This window comes from Protopterus annectens, chromosome 9.part0 (genome assembly GCF_019279795.1).
Source record: "Protopterus annectens isolate FY-2018-M chromosome 9.part0, PAN1.0, whole genome shotgun sequence".
Lineage (NCBI taxonomy): Eukaryota > Metazoa > Chordata > Ceratodontiformes > Protopteridae > Protopterus > Protopterus annectens.
In genome coordinates, this window is record NC_056743.1 from 1,928,569,487 (window position 1) to 1,928,589,780 (window position 20,294).

The window sequence follows — 20,294 nt, forward strand, 5'->3', positions numbered from 1 at the left end:
TTTAGTCCAAGGGTCCTGCAGGAGCGCAAAAACAAATTAATCCTTCAGGGATTATTGAAACCTCAGGATTCTCCAGCTAAAAGTACTCAGCCAGCGAAATCTCCCAAGTCTGTCAAGCCGTCGACTCCACCTTCGGAGCTGACTCCTTTACTTGACCAACCAAGACAAATCCTCCGTCGGCTCCATCTGCTATTTTGGAGCTGTCTCAGAGCCATAAGAGACTGAGGTCTCCGTCCTTTGAGTCCATTCACTCGGCACCTCAGTCACCTTTGTTACAGAGTGAACATAGCCATCATTTTTCCCACTCCTCTCGATCCTCTAGATTATCAGATCATGATGTGGAGAGAGTAGTAAATAGGTTGCTTAAGTCACAGGCACTGGCAAAAATTCTGTCCAGCCTACCTCAACAGGTATCGGCTCCAACTGCCTCTGTTTCTGTTCCTCCTCCGACTACATTTAGCTCGGAGCCGGAGACCATGGATCCGCAGGTAGTATAACCGTCAGCGCTAATCATCATCTCTCCTTCGGTTCAGACGTCGGCTCCGATTACCTTGAGTATACCGTCTATCGAGGGATCTGGGTGCTGAGGCTCTCTCGTCGGCTCCAAGGGGGGGAGTGGTATCGGACTCTTGTCTGACCCCGTTCTCCCCCTCGGAGCTTCGGCGCAGGTGAGCTCGGCTCCAACATCAGCCTTGGAGACGTCACCCTCAACACGGAGGAAGACTCCTGTTTCTTCGGAGCCGGAGCTTTCTCCGCCTAGAGGTCGGGACTCCTTTGAGGTCATGCAGAGTGTGCTGTCCCCCGAATCAGCTCTACTGCCAGCTCCATTGACTCCTCCCCCGTGGTGTCTGTTCCAACCTCTACTCCTCTTCCAGACCCCAAGCATAGGGAACCTATGCCCCAGGACACCCCATTGGGTGATCCCGCTTCTTCCGAAGCCTCCCCTGATCACTCGGAAGAGCCTCCTCAGAAGAAGAAGTGCAAGAGGAAACACATAGACTCCCCCGAGTCTGTCACTTCAGATACAGACATGGATGAATCGGAAGGGTCCCCAAGGTCCCCCCTCTGAATATGTTTCCTTTTCGGACATCCTTGAAATGCGTAGACAGAGGAGGGACTGGACTTCCCTAGCCCCTACCAAGGATGAGTCTGTATACCTGGACGCATTCGGTTCCCGACCTTCCACCTCCTGGGTATCTCCTCCTTTTGATCCACTCATGTCTGTAGTGGCTAGAAAGGCTTGGTCAGCTCCAGATTCTGTGGAACCTACTCCGAGGAGACCAAACAAATTTATTACAGCCTTCCAGGACAAGCAATTCCTCTCCAAAGGTGTGCCCGTTGATGCCATGTTGGTAGCAGCAGCCACCAAGAAAGAGTTAGCAGAAGCCTTTTCATCTGTTCATCCTCCGAACAAAGAGTCTCGGACGATGGACAGATATGGAAAGCGAATGTTTGCTTCAGCGACCTTTTCAGTGAGGTCCCTGAACTATCTACGCCATCTTCAAAGGGACCTCCTGAAAGAGCTTGGAGATACCCTTCAAGATCTTACAGCTGAGGGAGCACCAGCCAAAGTAGCTTCTCAGCTTGCGACTCTTAATTCCATAGTCAACTCCTCCATGACGCTGATTTCCTATGCAGCCGATGGAGCGAGCAGAGCTGCAGGGACAGGTGTGGCTCTCAGGAGACATGCTTGGATGCAGCTGTGTCAGTTTGCGGAACCCTTTCAAGCGTCCTTCACCATTACTCCCTTTGATGGTTCCTTTCTCTTTGGGCCTCAGATGAAAAACACATTGACCAGGTGTGAGCAGGAAGGCAAGACTCTCTCTGCTGTGGGAGTCCGTTTTTCCACTCCTTCCAGACCTTATCCCAAGAGTCAAAAGAGCGGAAAGATGTGGTTCTGAAAATCCCAGGGACCCTTGCCTGACACACATGGTGAGTTTTCCCCCAGGGGCAGAGGGGGAAACAACAATAATAGATGCCACCCTCGTGACAGTGGGGGACCGCAAATCCAGGGTGACAGAGAAACCTTCTCTGCCAAACCCTTCCAACATCCCTGAAGGGCTGCCCAACTGCTCACCTCTGGAGGCAGTTGGGGGAAGACTTTTGCTGTACCCAAAAGCCTGGCAAAATATAACAAGAGACAGATGGGTACTATCCAACATATCCGGAGGTTACAAAATTCCCTTCCATCAATCCCCCATAGAATCAAAAAAGCCCATCCCAGATGTCCCACTGAATCTAAGGGATCAAGCAGTCACAGAAGTTTCAAGACTGCTAGAAAAAAGAGCCATTCTAGAAGTCCCCACAGACCAACTAGGATCCAGAACTTACTCAAGATTCTTTTTAGTACCAAAAAAGACAGGGGACTGGAGACTAATTCTGGATCTCAGCAGATCGAACAAATATGTACAAAAAGAAAAGTTCCAGATGGTGACACTGCAGTCCATTTTCCCTTTTCTGGGTCAGGACAATTGGATGTGCTCGATAGATCTTCAGGATGCGTACTACCATATCAAGATGGACAGATGCTCCAGGAGATTTCTTCTCTTCCGGGTAGGGGCCAGTCATTACCAGTTCAGAGCTCTGCCCTTTGGTCTCACCTCAGCCCCCAGGGCGTTCACCAAGTGTATGGCAGTAGCCATGGCTCACCTGAGGCGTCAAGGATTCCAGGTGTTTCCCTATCTAGACGACTGGCTCCTGACTGCTACCACCAGGCGTCAACTCTTAGAGGCACGGGATTATACAATCACATCATGCACTCAATTAGGCATTACAGTAAATTTCGAAAAATCTGCCTTGTTGCCCTGTCAGTCTATCACATACATAGGAGCTGAATTAAATGCAAAAGAAATGTTTGCAAGATTACCACAGGAAAGAGTTTCCACTATTTGTCAACAAGTGTTAATTTTAATGCACAGCAAAAGGGTACAAGTCAGGCATGTCCTCCAAGCTCTAGGGAAAATGGCAGCTGCCATTCTTCTTGTCCCATTAGCGCATTTCCACATGAGAATCCTTCAGTGGCTTCTTTTCACGCAGTGGTCTTTCCAGGAACTACCCATGTCTCACATGATCCTGATCACAGAAACATGCAAAAGGCACCTTTCTTGGTGGATGGTCTCCCCACTAGTAATTCAGGGCAGACCTTTCATACAACCCCCTCCGGTAGCCACAGTGACCACAGATGCTTCCCTGATAGGGTGGGTGGGGGGCATTATCTAGTCAGGACAGTCCAAGGCACTTGGCAAACTCACGAGTACCATCTGCATATCAATGTCCTAGAAATGTGAGCGGTTCTCCTAGCTTTGCAAGCCCTATAAGACTCTCTTCCTTCCGGGACCAGTGCAATCCAAACGGACAACATGTCAGTGGTGTGGTACATCAACAAACAGTGTGGGACCAGGTCTTACCCCTTGTGTCGAGAAGCACTCAGACTGTGGCAACGGGGCGATTTCCTCCCAACGTTTTCTGATAGCAATGCATATTCCTGGGAAATCCAATGTCATAGCGGACAGGCTCAGCAGAGGTATCCTCATGCCTCACGAGTGGTCTGTGAATCAGGAAGCTGCGACCTATTTGCCACTCCTCTCAACAACAAATGCAGCAGTTACTTCTCCCTACTTCCTCTTCCAGGTCATAGGTTCATAGGTTCATAGGTTGGTACTAGGCTATCAGCCCTAGGGCCTATACAAGCCTAGCCATAACAATTCCCTGGCTATTTCTTCCCACATTATTTACTTTCCTGGACCCCTGTCTAGCAGGGCGACTGACGTGATCCCTGGGGTGAATTTCCTTTCTCCCATCCAATCATCAAGGTTCCTCTTGAAGAGGTCCAAAGAGACACTCTGCTTGACATGTATGGGCAATCTATTCCAGAGTCTGGGGAGTCTCTGGGTCAGGAACCTATCCCTCCAGCATGTTTTGTTTATTGTGATGACAAGGTTTAGATCCCTGGAGCGTGTAGCTCTGAGGATTGGGATTTCTTTAAGTGTAGCATGTCCAACAGCTCTGGGTTTGACATGGCCTTGTATGTTAAGCAGAGATCGCCTCTGAGTAGACGATATGCGACAGAGTATAGCTGGAGTTTTTAAGGCGGTCAGCGAGGGCATCTGCTTTAGGCCTGTGATTCTTTTAGTGAGGTATTTCTGAGGCCTTTCCAGTTGTTGCAGATGTCTTGAGAGGTACATACCAAATGGGGCGTTGTATTCTATAATGGGTCTAATGAGGGATGAGTACAGTGGGACAATGACCTCCTTTTTCTGGATGAAAAGCCCTTCGTGATGAGGTGTGCCACATAGAAGGATTTCCTGACTGTTGTGGCGATGTGGTTATCGAAGGTGAGACCACTGTCCACCTGTGTCCCTAAGTCTCTTATCACACTTTCTGTGTTTAGTGTACTGCCACCTATATGGTAATTCATGGATACATGTTTTTTCCCAAAGGGATAACAATACATTTCTTGGCATTGAGCTTGAGCCCATGGCTCTGGCACCAAGCATCTGTTTCTGTAAGGCCCTTTTGTAGAGTATCCACATCATTTGGGGATTCAATAATGGCTCCCAGTTTGCAGTCATCTGCAAACTTTGTTAGCCAGAGTCCCTTAGTGTTGACCTGTACTTCAGAGAAGTAGATGCCAAACAAGAGCGCCCCAGGACTGAACCCTGAGGTACTCCACTTGTCACTTGTCTGGAGCTGGATTTGGAGTCGGCTACTTTTACAGTGTGGGTTCTATCAGTAAGCCATTTAGCAACCCATTGGGTGACATAGGGATTAATGCCCAACTTAGTAAGTTTATCTATGATTCCAGAGTGGGGATGGTGTCAAAGGCCTTGGCAAGGTCTAGATAGGCTGTGTGGACCACCTTACCCTTGTCCATGGCTCTGGAGACTGATTCAAAGAAGTCAATCAGGTTCAGGAGACAAGATTGGCCCTTCACAAACCCAAACTGGGTGGGGTCCAGTGTTTGAAGGTTGCCAATGTCTTTGTTTATAAGTTCCATGATAATACGCTCCATGGCCTTGCAGATAAGGCTTGTCAGACTGATGGGATGGTAGTTTCCGGGATCCAAGGTGGATCCCCCCTTGTGGATTGGGATAACTGTAGCTCTGCGCCACTCAGTGGGCACGAAACCTGAGGTGAGGCTATGATTAAACATGACACTTAGGTGAGGTGCCAGTTCATATTGTAGTTCATGTAGTACACAGCCCGGGATGTCATCTGGTCCCATGGATGCTGTATTCTTGGCTTTAGAGAGTGCGTTTTGTACCTGTGTGGCCGTTATTACTGGAATTTGGCAATCTTCTGGTATTGAGATGGGCCATTTAGGGGTGAGAGGGGTGAAGTTGGCACTGAATCGATCTGCCAGGATATTGGCAATAGCCGTTGGATCAGTATATTTAATGCCATTCTGTTTTAGCTCAAGGAGATCTGAGCATTGCCATTTAGATTCTTGACATAGTTATAGAATGCTTTGTGGTTGTCTTTGGAATCTTTGGCAATTTTATTTTCGTAACTAGCTTTGGAGGATTTTATGAGGCATCTCAGTTTCTTACTGAGGCCAGTATGGGAGTTTTTGCATCCTGGGATTTTCCTCTTTTCTGCAAAAGTTTCTTCCTTTTGTTGTAAAGTTTGTTTATGGCAGGGGACCACCAGATTGGCTTCCTTTTTTTGGATGAGAGCATTTTGGTTCTATTTGGGATGGCACGATTCATGCATAAGTGGATGTGCTCGTACAGTGCCTTAGTGTAGGATTCAGCAGTTGAACTTTCAGTTCCCGTCTGCATGGGTGTTATGAAGTTTGTCACTTCTGACTTGAGTAGCATGAAGTTGGCTTTGGAGAAGTTTTTTATGGTGGTTTCTTTACTGGGGGTGGGGGTGGGATGTGGATGTTAAGGGTAATTAGCTTATGGTCAGACCTGACTAATGAGGGGGTGACCATAGGTATGGAGCATTGATTTCCCATGTTGGTAATGACCAGGTCTAGGATATTGGAGCCCCTGGTGGGACTATGGATTAGTTGATCCAGGGCATTGGAATTTATGAATTCCAAGAACCGTTGTGCTCTAGTCCACGATTGGCTTCATGGACTCCTTTACACTTTTCCCCCTTTTTCCCTAATTCCAAGACTCATACAGAAAGCAAAATTGTTGGGTTGCAAAATGATCCTCATTGTCCCATATTGGCCTCGACAGATATGGTTCCCGTTCCAACACCTCCACCTTCTGGATCAACCGTGGATTCTGGACCCATTTCCAGATCTTCAGGTGGGTTGCACCAATTCCTTCAAACTCTCCAGCTCACAGCTTGGTTACTCCACTTCCAACCTTAGCCAGGCTTTCCAATATCTCCCCAGCAGCCCGTGATATTATTGTTTCCTCACATAAGTCTACTACGAGGAAAACGTATGCTAGTAAATGGAAACGGTTTTCTTACTGGGCAGAATCTAGAAATTTGGATCCTTTCTCAGCCCCAGTCCATGAAATTCTTGAATTTCTAGCACAGCTTTTTCAGTCTGGTGTGGCTTCCGCTACAATTAGAGTATAACTAGCTGCCATTTCTAATTTTCATATCGGTATGTTTAATTCTAGTATAATGTCTCATAAGCTTTGCAAGGCCTTTATGAAAGGAACATCTCTTCTTAGACTCCCAGTTAGAGATCCTCCTCCTCCTTGGGATCTCAGTTTAGTTTTAGCTTCCTTAATTATGCCTCTCTTTGAACTGGCAGCATCATGTTCTTTAAAATTTCTTTCTTGGAAGACACTTTTTCTGGTTGCTATCACTTCAGCTAGACGTGTCTCATAACTTCAAGCACTATGTGTTCATCCTCCTTACCTGGTATTTCACAAGGACAGAGTTTCTCTGAGGACCAATCCATCCTTTATTCCTAAAGTCTGCTCAGAGAACAATTTAAATCAATCCATAGATCTCCCAGTTTTCCTTCCTAATCACAGCAACAAGGCAGAATACAAGCTCCACCAATTGGATGTTCACAGACAATTGTGTTTTTACCTCCATAGAACTAAGGAACTAAGAAAGTCAAACCAGTTATTTCTTTCTTATGCTTTCAACAAACAAGGCCTTCCAGTTTCTAAAGTGACCTTATCCAGATGGTTATCTGATACTATTGCCTTTATTTATCAGTTACGAAATAAAGAGCTACCAGCTAAACCAAAATGTCATTCCACTAGAGCATTACCCACCTCTGTAGCTTTTCAGTCTAGGGTGCCCATAGACTCAATCTGTGCAGCTGCCACTTGGGCAAACCCCCACACTTTTATCTCTCATTACAAGGTAGATATGGTCTCCCGGAGCAAAGCTTCCTTTGGTTCTACTGTTCTGAAGAGTCTGTTCCAATGAGCCACCCGGGATTTTAGGTGCTAGGGATGCTGTCCCAAACAACAAGAATGAAGGCGAGATGGACAACTTAACATAAAGAAGTTATGTACCTACCATAACGTTCCATGTTAGTTGTCTTCATCTCGCCTTCCTTTTTGCATCCCTCCCTCCTTCCCCCTTCCTAGGAGACTGTGAGGAGTTCCCTTTTGTTTTCACTGGCTGAGCATCTTTTATTACTTCACATGCCAGGTAATTTATAACTCTTTCCTTGTTTAGGTGTATTGGACAACCAGTTTTTAGGAACTGGTTACTCTACTTATGTCTAGTGTGTGCTATCACAAACGAGATCTGGGTAGCTGACGCTGGGCATGCTGGGATAAGGGGTAGCCTCGAGCCAGTAAACAGCTTTCAAGCTATAGAAGATGGCCGAGTCGGAGCCGAGGATCGGCTCCGAACCCAAACAGCATGAAGGAAGGCGAGATGAAGACAACTAACATGGAACGTTATGGTAGGTACATAACTTCTTTTTTTTGTTCCTTGCAACTGGCCACCCTTCAATCTATATCTAATGCGTCCATGAGATTAATCTGTCATGTAGCTGAAGGCTCCACACCAGCTGCTGGTTCAAGCATAGCCATCATGAGACATACTTGAATGCACTTTTGTGATTTTGTGGAGCTCTTTAAGTCTTCTTTCATCAATGCTTCTTTTGATGGATCTTTTTTGTGTGGGCCCACTGTTAAAGACACACTTTCCCATAGTGATAATGTGGAAAGACCTTGTCTGCCATAGGAATCCATTTTTCTACCTTGCAGAGATCCCTTTCTAGGAATCAGTGCAGCAGCTAAAAGATATGGGTCTGAAAATCTCAAGGACCTTTTCAGGACTCACAAGTGGAAATTTTTCCCAGGGCCAGAGGGCGAAATCACAGAAGATTCCGTCCTCCCAGCAGAAGGGGTCCACAAAACCAAGGGTTCTGAGATACCTTTTTGGATAGGCCCTTTTAGTGCTCCTGAAGGGTTACCCAACTATTTTTATCCAGAGGCAGTCAGGGGGTGCTTGTCTTTGCACCCAGACACCTGGGCAGCGGTCGCAAAAGACTCATGGATACAAAAGATTATATCCAGAGGATATTTCATTCCCTTTTTACAAATTCCTCCACTCAAATGGAAACATCTTCCTGATGTTCCATCCAGTCAACAGGAGTTAGTAGCTCTAGAAGTTCAAAAGCTGCTAGACAAAAGAGTCATTCAAGAGGTCCCACCAGACCAAAGAGGATCCAGAATTTACTCAAGGTTCTTTTTAGTGCCAAGGAAAACAGGGGACCTGAGGCCAGTTTTGGATCTCAGTTATCTAAATCAGTTTGTAAAGAATTCCAAGTTCCAGATGGTCATGGTTCAGTCCATACTGCCTCTTCTTCAGAAGGATGACTGGATGTGCTCCATAGATCTGCAAGATGCATATAGGTGGGGGTATCAGGTTAGGGACAGGCACCAAGCATTAGATAAGCAAACTACAACCAAAATTTACTAAAATCATTTACTGGTGAGGAATATTTTAGGCACACTTAGTTCCAAGGGAAAGAACCAATAAAAGAAGCAGAGAAATTGCAGTTTAGGCACTGTAGGAGTTTTCTGCCAAGACGCTGTTCCAAGAATAATAAAAAGACATATGCTACAAGTCGAGCACAGTAATGCTTGGTCTGCTTTTAAGGCTAGTCTTGACAATTGGGTGGGTAGACACAAATCAGTGCAGGGGTTATCATGAACAAGGAGAGCACTATCAATTGGTTGCTAAGGGTGGCAAGAATATTTATATATATGGCTAGGCAATTTATGTGATGCGTTGCCCAGTATTGTTCCTGTATTCTTATGTTTTGTTTGAGGGCTTCTTTTCAGAGCAGGGAACATGGGAGGAGTGATAGAGCAGAACTCCCTCTCCTTCTAAGATTAAAATTGTAATTTTAATGCTGCAAGAATAAAATATCAATATAGATTCATTTCTGAGGTTTTGGTGATACTGTAGATTATTACTTCTGTTTATATAATGAAAAGAAAGCAAAACAAGAAGTGGAAAAAGGTGGATTTGCAAAACAGTTGTAAAACAATTCAAAGCCTGGAAACATTGAGGTAAAATGTAGCGTTAGTTTATTCCAAACAGGAAAAGAATTACAAAGCTTTTGGGATCAACCCTTCATCAGTGTGTAAATAAAGAGATCAAATGCCTTCATTTAAATAGTACACACTGATGTGACGTTTCTAGGCTTTGGATTTTTTTACTACTGATTTGCATTTTGTATCCTGCCTGGTTTACCTACATGCTGTTCTTGTTTCTATGGAAAAGGTGGATTTGCCCCAAGATCAGACTAAATCCTGGACTAAGGAGGACTGCCTTGAAACTATCACTGAGAATTTGCTTACTACAAATGATGGACAGCATGGAAAAGAAGATTCAAGTCAATAACATCAGAAATGCAAAAGATTAATAATAATGTATTGAACCATTTATTAAAAGGACAGATAAAATAATGGAGGAAGTGGAAGCAGCATTTGTTCACCTGATTGACTTATGGATTTGAAATGGGGCTTGATGGAGGAAAAACATGAAATAAGCTTGGAAGCAATTTTGTAAATTTTAGAGGCTAATATCATGGATATAGAAGACAGAAGCAAATGCAAAAACCTACACTTCACAGGTATTCCTAAAAAGAATGAGGGGGTGAATTGTATGGAGGGCATGAAGATTATGTTGCTGGAATAGATTTGTCTGGTAATAGAAGACAAAACAAAATGTGAGAGTCCATAGAGAAAGGATAATAAATACACACACAGTAAAGTACATTTTCCCTTAAGAGCACACAGAGATCACAGTCAGAGTGGGGCTGGTTTCTCCCCTTCTCTCCAGGTCCCCAATAAGACTCCCCACTGGCACAGCTATAGGGTCTAGATCTCAGCCTAGTGGGCAAGCTAAAACCTCCAGCACCCTCTGTAGCTAACCAGTGCTTTGTGACCATGCCCAAGTAGCTGACACATGCACACACACACACACACACACACACACACACACACACACACACACACACACACACACACACACTTTGAGGTACGAGTTTATACAACCACACAGACACTTCTGGAGAAGGCAGTAGAAATCACTGCAGCCACCCAGCTAATATTTATCAGCTACTCCAAGGCCCTTATTAAAGGGTGTCCAATTATTACTGTGCAATATTATTATCCAAATGGTAAGTGTAACTAAACAGTCAAGACTTATTTGGAGTGACTTGGTACAGTATCACTATATATATATATATATATATATATATATATATATATATATATATATATATATATATATGCAATGTACTCTAGAGCTTAAATTATCTCTACACAAAACAGCCACAGTTGAAAGGTTTAAAAATATTTAATAAATAATAAAAACACAAGACAATACTTCTTACTACACAGTGCTAGTCAAGAGTTCAGAGATCACAGATAAATGTTTAAAATAATACAGTAGAAGAGTTCTGACATCACAGAAAAACAAACTAGTCTAATATTCCTATTTCCTAGCTATTTCTAAGAGAAAACACAGTTCTAAATAACTTACATATAGAGCAAGACAGTGCTGGTGAGTTGGATGTTCTCAAGACAAATGCTGTAATGCACTCATTCTTTCTGTCCTTAAATTGATAAAACAGTACCACTGATTCATTTCAGATTACATAATTTATTTCTGGCTCCCAGGCTAACAGATTCTCAGAGGTCAATAGCCCTTGATCTTGTAGCTGGTCAGCAAGCCAGAACAATATAATAATTTATACATGCAAATTCTAGCAATTAACTCTGGTCTCAAGACAATAGCCAGAATTCCTTCATCCAGACATATCGGCTCCAAGCTTTGACATCAAATAATTGACTTATTAGCTTTGTTACAGCAGAGTGCACTGTTGTCACATTTTTGCAGTTCCACATTTAACATTTTTTCCCATTTAAGAGAACAAGCCTGTGGCTTATATTAATATTTACAAATGACAGAAATATCTACAAAAGTCTGTCTGGCTAAACTGGCAGCCTTCACCTATCTTCACAACCCAATCTGTCATTGATGTTATGTTTAAAGGTAGATAATATATCACACTGCTTAATGTGTAGTGGAAGTTTAGTCCAGAGGTTTGCGAGGTGATGGTTTATAATCATGTCCTTCCACCACAGCAGGAGGTTTAAGGTACAGTGAAGACTGTAGCTTTGCTAGGTCTTTATTGTAGTTTTTACAAAATGGTTTTGTGTGTGTGACCTTTTTGCTCTAGGTTTGGATGTTATTTGGGATATTTTGCAGTCAACCTATTGTTATAGAAATCTGGTTTGTTTTAAAACTGTGTTTCTAAAATATAGCAAAACAATCTACTTATGCTGTAGAGAGGAGCTGTAAAAAGGGTGAAACATGGCATCTTTGCAGCTAGAGAGGTTTGCTTTATTGGCCTGTAAAGACCTGAAAAGTTAATTTAAAAAGTCATCAGCATTTAGAAAACAGTGAGCTGAGACACTGGCATGTCTTTATGGCATTATTTGTATATATAGCATGGACCGCCAATAGTGGAGGTTTAAGGTATTAAACAGTGAAGGCTCTAATTTTTTGGGACCTTTCTTGTAGTTTTAACAAATTGGTTCTCATACTGGTAGATATATTGAACTTGTAGAGATACAGGAGTTTCAGGACAACTAGGTCTCTAATGGCACAGTAAGCGAAACAGATATCTCCTTTCAAAATCTGTAAGACACTGAATAAAGTATTAGAGCTACCAGCCTCTCCTGGTAGCTTAGGGACTTTAGGCTTGTGATCTTATTGGTTAGGAAGCTTTGGGGTTTTACTAATCATTTGGTATGTTTATTTAGATAGTGAGGAGGCATTGTACTTTATTGCTCGCCTGATCAGTGCTGAGTATAAGGGAGTGATTACCTCTTTAGACCTTGGTGAGATTCCTTTCACAATTAGCTGGCCTTAATAAAAGGATTTCTGATAACCATTGTCATGTGAAGGCCAAAAGAAAGTGAACTATCAACCCAAGTATGTAGGTCCCTGAATACATTTTCATTTTGTAGTTTGTTGAGGGTGATGACGTGACATTTTTTGGCACACCAAGTGTTTGTTAGGGAAGATTGCATCCTGTGGGGTTTACTTGTCATAGGGTGACTTAGCCCCTCCCCTAATTTGCAGTCATCTGCGGACTTTGTAAACTGGTTCTCTGCTAGGAGATCTGAGAAATAAATACCAAAAAGGAGAAGTCCCAGCACAGAGTCCCAAAGGCCACCACTGGTCACTTTCTTACTTTCTGATGAGGCACCTTCAACTCACACTGTGTGAGTTCTGTCTTTTAGTCAGTCTGCTATTCATTTAACCACATATGGGTACATTTTTAAAGGATTTAGCGTTTGTACAGTGCCAACGTGCGGAATGATGAATGATGTTGAAGGCCTTGGCCAGGTCAAGGTACGAAGTAGGCACTGCATGGCCATCTCTGCTACAGCCTCCATAACTCTTTTGAAAAGGTTTACCAGATTAAGTAGACAGGCTGTACCCTTTACAAAGCAATACTGTTGGGGGTCAAGTCTAATAAGATTCTTGATGTCACAGTTTATGAGGTTAGTTATAATAAAGTCCTTAATACAGTCCATGGCTTTGCAGATGAGCCTTGCAAGGCTGACAGGTCTGTATGCATGGATAGGAGTGTGGATGATGGTTTGAATGGAGAATTGCATAATAAACTAATATACAATATAAAATATTTGAAATTATACACAGTCCAAAGGGATGAATAACTGAAATGGTTTATTTGGTGAATAGAAAATAGGGAAGAACATCTGGGAAAAAAGGGAGTTATTAGTCATTTATATAAAATGTTAAACCAAAGAAGGTGGCAAGGAGATAGACGAGTATAGAATTATGTGTGAGGAAGAATTAAGTATATAATCACATATGTGGACTGGAAAAGAGTTATCTTAGTCTAAAGACATGCTAGGAAAGTAAGGAAATTTAGTTTTGGTTGGACATGCCTTTTTAAATATACGTGCATTTGTTGGAGATGTTATACTGATTCAGCAGTGGATTTTATACATAATCATTTGCCAGTGTCCCAAAGTAGAAAAGTCAAAAGATGAAAATGCAATAATTGCGTAATGTTATTTGACTTGGAAAAGTAAGAATCACAGCATCTCTCTGGATAAATAAATGGAAAAGAGCTTTGTTTGACTTTTTTTTCATTCATTCATTCGCTTGCTCTTCCGTTACCTATGTAATCGAATCCAAGATCACAGAAAAAACAATGCATATTTCTGCACTCATTGAGTGAAATGCAAAGGAACCACACACACACACACACACACACACACACACACACACACACACACAAACTCCCCCAGCCACTGTAATATGACACTCAAACTTGTGGCAGTTTGGAATAATGCCAGTTCACCTGTGGCATGTCTTAGGAATATGGGAAGAAACTGAAGCACCCACAAAAAAAAAATCACACAGGGAAGATGTACTGACTCCTCACAAAGGTACCCCAGCTAAGACCTAGACTGGAGAATCAAGTGAAAAAACAACACTAACTGTTGTGCCATAACAGTTTCTGAAGCTTTACTCAAACTAGATGCTTCCATAACGAACTGTATCACATTTATGCAGGTTATACAAACAATTGTTTATTTTTGAGCAAGAAGAATGTCTTGATTTAGTAATTCTTCAAATGTAATTCATCATCATCCTCATCACCACCATTTTTCCCAGTTTCAACAAGGGGTCGGGGTGTCATGTCAACTGTTGCCATATCTATTCAGTGCCACTCTCTTTCCTTCTTTGACACTCATGCATGACTGTCACAGATCCTCTCTCACACAGTCCATTTACCTGTTTGCTGCACACCCTCATTTTCTCTTGTCTTCTTCCCATCTGTCCCAAATTTTCTTCACCATATTGTCTTCTGCTTTTTTTGCACAGGTGCCCGAACCATAGTAATTTGTTCTTTTTGACCTTTTCTGCAATTGGAGCTACTTTGGCTTTTGTTCTTATGTCCTCATTTCTTCATCTGTCCTATAGTGTGCATCCTACCACTCGTCTCAGGCACTTCATCTCCACCACCTCCAGCTTCCTCTACTCCTCTGCCTTTACTGCCCAAGTTTCTGTACAATGTAGTGGAACTGGTCACACCTCTGTTTTTACAGCTTACTTTTCTGCTTCTTTGGCATTTTTCTGTCATACACTACCCCTGACACTCTCTAAGCTGGCTTCAGCCCCTCTGACTCTAGCTTTGACCTCTTCAGTCAGACTTCCCTTCTCCTCAACCACCCATCCCTGGCATTTGAAGCTCTTAACCTTTATACTAGTTCCCTTTTATCTCAATTCTCAGCTCCCCCCATTTACTCCCATTACAACTGTCTTATCTGTACTCAGTTTCACCCCATGTGCCTCCATTTTTTGCATTCCATTCCCCTCTCCTTTACTGACATTCTTGCTAAGAGTCTGTCTGTAATGTCACATCATCTGCATACAGCAGCTATATTGATATGTCCCCTCTGACCTGTTTGCTAATGTAGTCCATCACCAGTATGAATGGCAGTGGGCAAAGAGCTGAACCCTGATGCACACCCACGCCTATTGGGAAGACCACTCTGTGAGACCGAACACTGTTCATACTTGAGTCATTGGGTTCTTGTACATAGCGTGCATTAATTCTCCAAGTGTTTCTGAGACTTCAAACTACCACAGGGATGCCCAAATACTTTTTCTTGGGACCCTGGCATATTATTTCTCCAAGTCTAGGAATAGCCAGTTGAACTGTATCCTAATTTCTAGCTTCTTCTGAAATATCTGTCTCACTGCAAATGTTGTATCAGTTGTGCTGCATCCTGATCTGAATCTGAACTGCTCATCTCCCATCTTAGTTTCTGCTGCTCTGCAAATTCATTTATCAGGCACCCTCTCCAGAACTTTCATGCAGTGTGACAGGAGTTTGGTACCTCTGTACTGCCCACAGTTGTGAATGTCCCCTATGTTCTTGAACACTGGGACTGGTATGCTTATTCTCCAGTCATCCAGGATATACCTTTCTCTGCATACTGCTTTGAGTATGCTCAGGAGCCATTTCTCCCCTGTTTCACCCATCATCTTTATCATATCTGTTGTGACATCATTTGAGCCTGCTGCTTTTCCCTATCTACATTTTCTTTACTGCTGTTCTTACTTTTATGGTGGATTCCTCCCCCTCTTTAATTGTAGGCTGTGTCTGAGATAGTGTAGCTTCCGCTGGGTTTTCTTCATTCAGTAGATGCTGGAAGTAATCCCTCCATCTGCCTTTGATATCCCATGGAGTGGTGAGCAGACTGTTCCTGGCATCCCTTATGAAGGGTGTCTGACTGTCTTCTTTATCTTTCTGTCATTGGCTTGCAACCTGATAGAGTCTCTTTATGCCATCTACTGAGTCACTTTCCAGAAGCTAGTAGAGTGCCTGTGATACCTTGTTCTTTGTTATTGCAACTGTTCTCTTAGCCTCTTTGTTAACCAACCAGTATTCCTTCCTAGCCTGATCCATGTTTTCAATCTCCCACTTTTTCCTGCACTCCTTCTTTTGATGACTTCCTAGACTTCTGCATTCTACCACCAACTTTCATTATGCACTTTATTTCTATGCCTGGCTCGGTCTCATATCTGTTCTGTAGTCCTCACATATGCTGTTTTGAGGTGGTGCCATTTTTCTTCAACTCCACCTATGTGCTCTTCATCTTGAGGTGCCAGAGCCCTGAGTTATTCCTTGATCTGTTGTTCTTTCTCTCCAGTCAACTTCCAGGTCTTCAGCCAAGTCTTTGTTGACATTAAGCCATCTCTGACCACTGGGTCCAGCTGATAGTGGTAAGCAGTGGTTTATGCTGTGTGCTGACTGGTTCACTGGGGATGACTTTCTAATTGCTGATTCTAGCCCAGTGCCCTTTCCTTACTAGGAAGAAATCTACCTGAGTTGCGTACTGGCGACTCTTCTATGTGATCTTGTGACTGTCTTGCTGAACCATGTGTTGGCCACCATCAAGCCATTTACCAGACAGAAGTCTAGAATGGCCTCTCCTTTATTCCTGTTGCTCCACCCATGTGGACCCAGGCAATCCTCTTATCCTGTTCTCTCTGTTTGTCTGTCCCAATAAGTGCATTCAGGTCACCCATTATCAACTCCAGTTCATGTTTTCCTGCTTTATCTAACAGGCCTGCAATTGCTGTCTGAATGCACTCGGTTCCTCACTATCCCAACTTACTATGGGGCATAGGCTGAGATTACGAATGCTACCCTGTCATTACACTGGAGTCTGATTGCCTGAGTCTGTTACAAATTCTGATGACATCCGTCACCGTCTTCTGAAGCCTCACCCTCACCATAATTCCCACTGCATTTGTAGCTAGTCCTCCTCCTGAGTAGTAGACTTTGGATCCATGTGGCTCTGCTGCACTGCCCTTCCATCTTGTCTCCTGGATACATAGGATTCCCAGCCTCCTCCTTAACATCACGTCATCCACTTCCAAGCTGCATCCTTTCAGTGAGCCTACACTGAGTGTAGCAATTCTTAGTTCATATTTGGCAGGTTGATTGGTTTTACATCTGGCTTTCACTCAACTGAGCTATTCCAGGTAACCCAAGCTGGGCAACTGGATGACAGCTGGTCAGTGCTTGTTGATCCAAGGCTGTTGGGTTTTATGATGGGCACATACTGGCCAATAGGGGCACATACAGCCCTCCCACCATTAGATTATGTCCCTGGCATAGTTCAGAGTAGGCCAGGTCCTCAACCCACTTATCACTGTCAAATACCCATACACATTTGGCAACATTAGTCAGCATGACTGGATCACCTGGAGCCATTTTTTACACAGTCAAGTGGCTAGTAATTCTTCTTGTGGTGTATTTTTATTAGGTGTTATTCATATTCTCTCAGGTCAGAGTCTCTGTACTTTTTGACTACCACTTTTATCACTGATGTTATCACAAGAAGATTTATGTGTTGCATTATATAACTCATTAACTTAATTCTGGTAGTTGGTACTTGAGCACGTGTACTACATTCCTTCCTTCCTTTTTTCTTACTTCTTCCTATCACTCACTTGAACCAGTTCAGGTTCAGACTGGAGCTGTCATCTGTCTCAGCACTCAAAGCTAATCCTGACTAGAACACTATCCAGGCTGTACACCACTTTCACACAACTTAGACACCTATAGACAATTTGGAGAACAACCAATTTAACTAAGGCACATATTTGGGATGTGAAGGGAAACTGATACACTTGGCAAAAGCCCATCAAAGAGAAAATAGGCAGATTCCATACAAATGGCACCACAGCCAAGGAGAGAACTGGAGAACTAAGCACTGACGAGCAGCAACAATAACTGCTGCACCACTGTGCCTTCCTAAGCCCACTACAACAACAACAGTAAAATCATTATAAGAAGTATGAGTACACAGTGCTGCACAGATGTTATCACTAGTAGTTTTTCTAAATGAAGGGGTTGTCCCCTTAGCCCTCAACTCTTTAAATAAAACACTGAGCTGCTAACCTCTTAATCCTATCTAAAAATTAGGAAGAAGGGGATGAGGATGATGATGAACCAGAAAAAACCCCCTCATTGTCAAAACTTTTAACCCCCTATTCCAATCTAACTAAACAACTAAATATTCCATAGGAAAACAATGGAATTCCCTACCAAATAACCTAAGACTAGCTACCTCTCTCAACCAATTCAAAACTAACCTTAAACTATTCCTTAGCTCTCATTGGTTATGTCAAATCTTTGATCACTGCCTTCCTTCTTGGTTGGCCCACTAACCTATTCCTTTTCCTATATATCCAGATCCTACCTATCTTTTCTATTATTTGCATTCCTTCTAATTAGACAATTTAATTGTATGTATACTTGTCCTCCTACAAAATTGTATTTTATTATAAACTCAATGTCTGTTTGATCATTGGCCTCTGCTGAAAATGGATTTATATCCAGTTGGATTAGCCCGGTAAACAAATGTAAAATAAATAAAATAAATAAATAAATAAATAACACCAACTGAGTTGCTAGCTTCCCTTTTCAAACAGCAGTACCAGCATTAGCTTTTTTGGCTTAATTCCAATATGAGAATGAAACAAGAAAACATGCAAAAGATCCATGGCTTTCCAAATTAAATTTGAAAATTCTCTTTTGACCTATGGTAGAGCTTGGCTTTATTTGGGGATGCTTGACTGCCAGCTGTGTTCGGAATAACTAGCATAGAAGTGAGAAATAATATATGGCTCAAAACATGTTACTTTACCTTTGTCTATTTTTTCTTTGCAGGAGGAGCTGACAAACAGCAAATGGATGCAGAGCTTCGAAAAGAAATGATGGCAATCTGGCCACACCTCTCCCAGAAGACCTTGGACCTCCTAGTTACTCCTCACAAATGTAAGCATGCTTGCCTGTTTTAGATTGTCTTTGTTTTTGATGGCGAGAAAGAATGCCATAAATTCTGAGTCATACTTGGTTGTCCATACCTTGTCTTTATACTTTTTCTTTGTCTAATCTAAGTTAAAAACTGTAGCACCCCCAGTACGAAGAAAATTGTATGCTGGCTACATGTGTTGATGTTCTGGGTCTATATTAAATAAGCGAACGCTTATTCATCGACCCTAGTTCAGTGAACGCTGAAATGCCAAACACTTGGAACAACGATTTTTTCCCAGGGAAAAAAATCGCTGTTCCACAAAAAAAAAAAAAAAAAAAAAAAAAGACTTAAAACAGTATTTAATGTGGGGGGCTATGTCCCCCACAACCCCCCCTACTTAAATATGCCAACTCCGAGATCACACCACAGTGGAGGAAATGGCAAACTCCTGAAACCGGCCCAGCGATTTTTTTCCCTGTGAAAAAATTTGCTATTCCAGGTGTTCAGCATTTTTAGCGTTTGCTGAAATAGGGTCAATGAATCAGCATTCGCTTTTTTAAGTGTTCGCTGATTCAATATAGACCCAATGTTCTTTGTTAGATAACCTTGTCTTTTCTTAAAATCTAATGCTCACGTATAGAGGTGAAATTTGCTTCAGACTGCATAGTAGTTAACACACCCTTACTGGACAGAACTATACTTCAGAATGCAGAGTGGGTAACCCACCTTACTGATCTTAATTGGATAAGACCCATGTCTTCCTAGTTCCTGACCTGCATGCATAATTTTTAATTTGCATTTTACATTTCTAGCTGTGTTACTTAATTTTCAGTTTTTTTTTTTTTTTTGAGTTCTTATTTTGGGGAGTTTAGAAAAATTGCATGTTGGTTACTTTGTTCATTATATGCATTCTTTTCTGTAGTTAGTGTCATTTCTTTCCCAGTTCCAAAACTTTCCTTTGGTAGCTGGTCAGTCTGTCTTTACTTTTAGTTTTTAGCTAGAATTTATGACAGTTCATATGACACATAACCTGAATATTTTTTTCATACCAGGATACAATGTTCCTGGCAATCCATTATTTCTCATGTGCCCATTTTGTCAGTGTAGTTATCTAAATGCCCCTACATATACTTCTGCATCCACCACATTCCCACATTTTGACTGTTCCTGGTTGCCTTCTTAATGGTTAGTGGTCCTGGTATGTATTCTGGGAGTGATGGTGAAGGCAGCATATTAACTACTGGTTGCTGTGAAGAAAGCACATTTTCTGGAGTCTCTATACTTCCATATTCCAACCTTCTAAAATTTCAAAGTTGCTTCTAAACCCAGATTGTTAGTTTGGCATAAGGTATAGCAGTTTCTGCCTCAACATCTGTGATCACCAGGATAGCTTATTCTTACTTGTTTGTGCAGTACAGTAAACTCTCAGTTAACTGGAACTCAAGCAACCAGAAAAAAAATCTAAGAAATACAGTGCACAATTCACTTTTTCATGTGTTGCACTTTGAT

At 42.5% G+C, this 20,294-nt stretch overlaps 1 protein-coding gene across 1 annotated transcript in view; it reads left to right on the forward strand.

Annotated features, from left to right (window-relative positions):
* The window catches only part of LOC122810833 (voltage-dependent P/Q-type calcium channel subunit alpha-1A-like), an 874,328-nt gene that overhangs the window by 71,441 nt on the left and 782,593 nt on the right, over window positions 1–20,294 (forward strand). Inside the window, exon 2 of the mRNA XM_044082387.1 lies at window positions 18,698–18,805. Within this exon, the coding sequence (XP_043938322.1) occupies window positions 18,698–18,805 (108 nt within the window). The remainder of the gene's footprint in view (window positions 1–18,697; window positions 18,806–20,294) is intronic.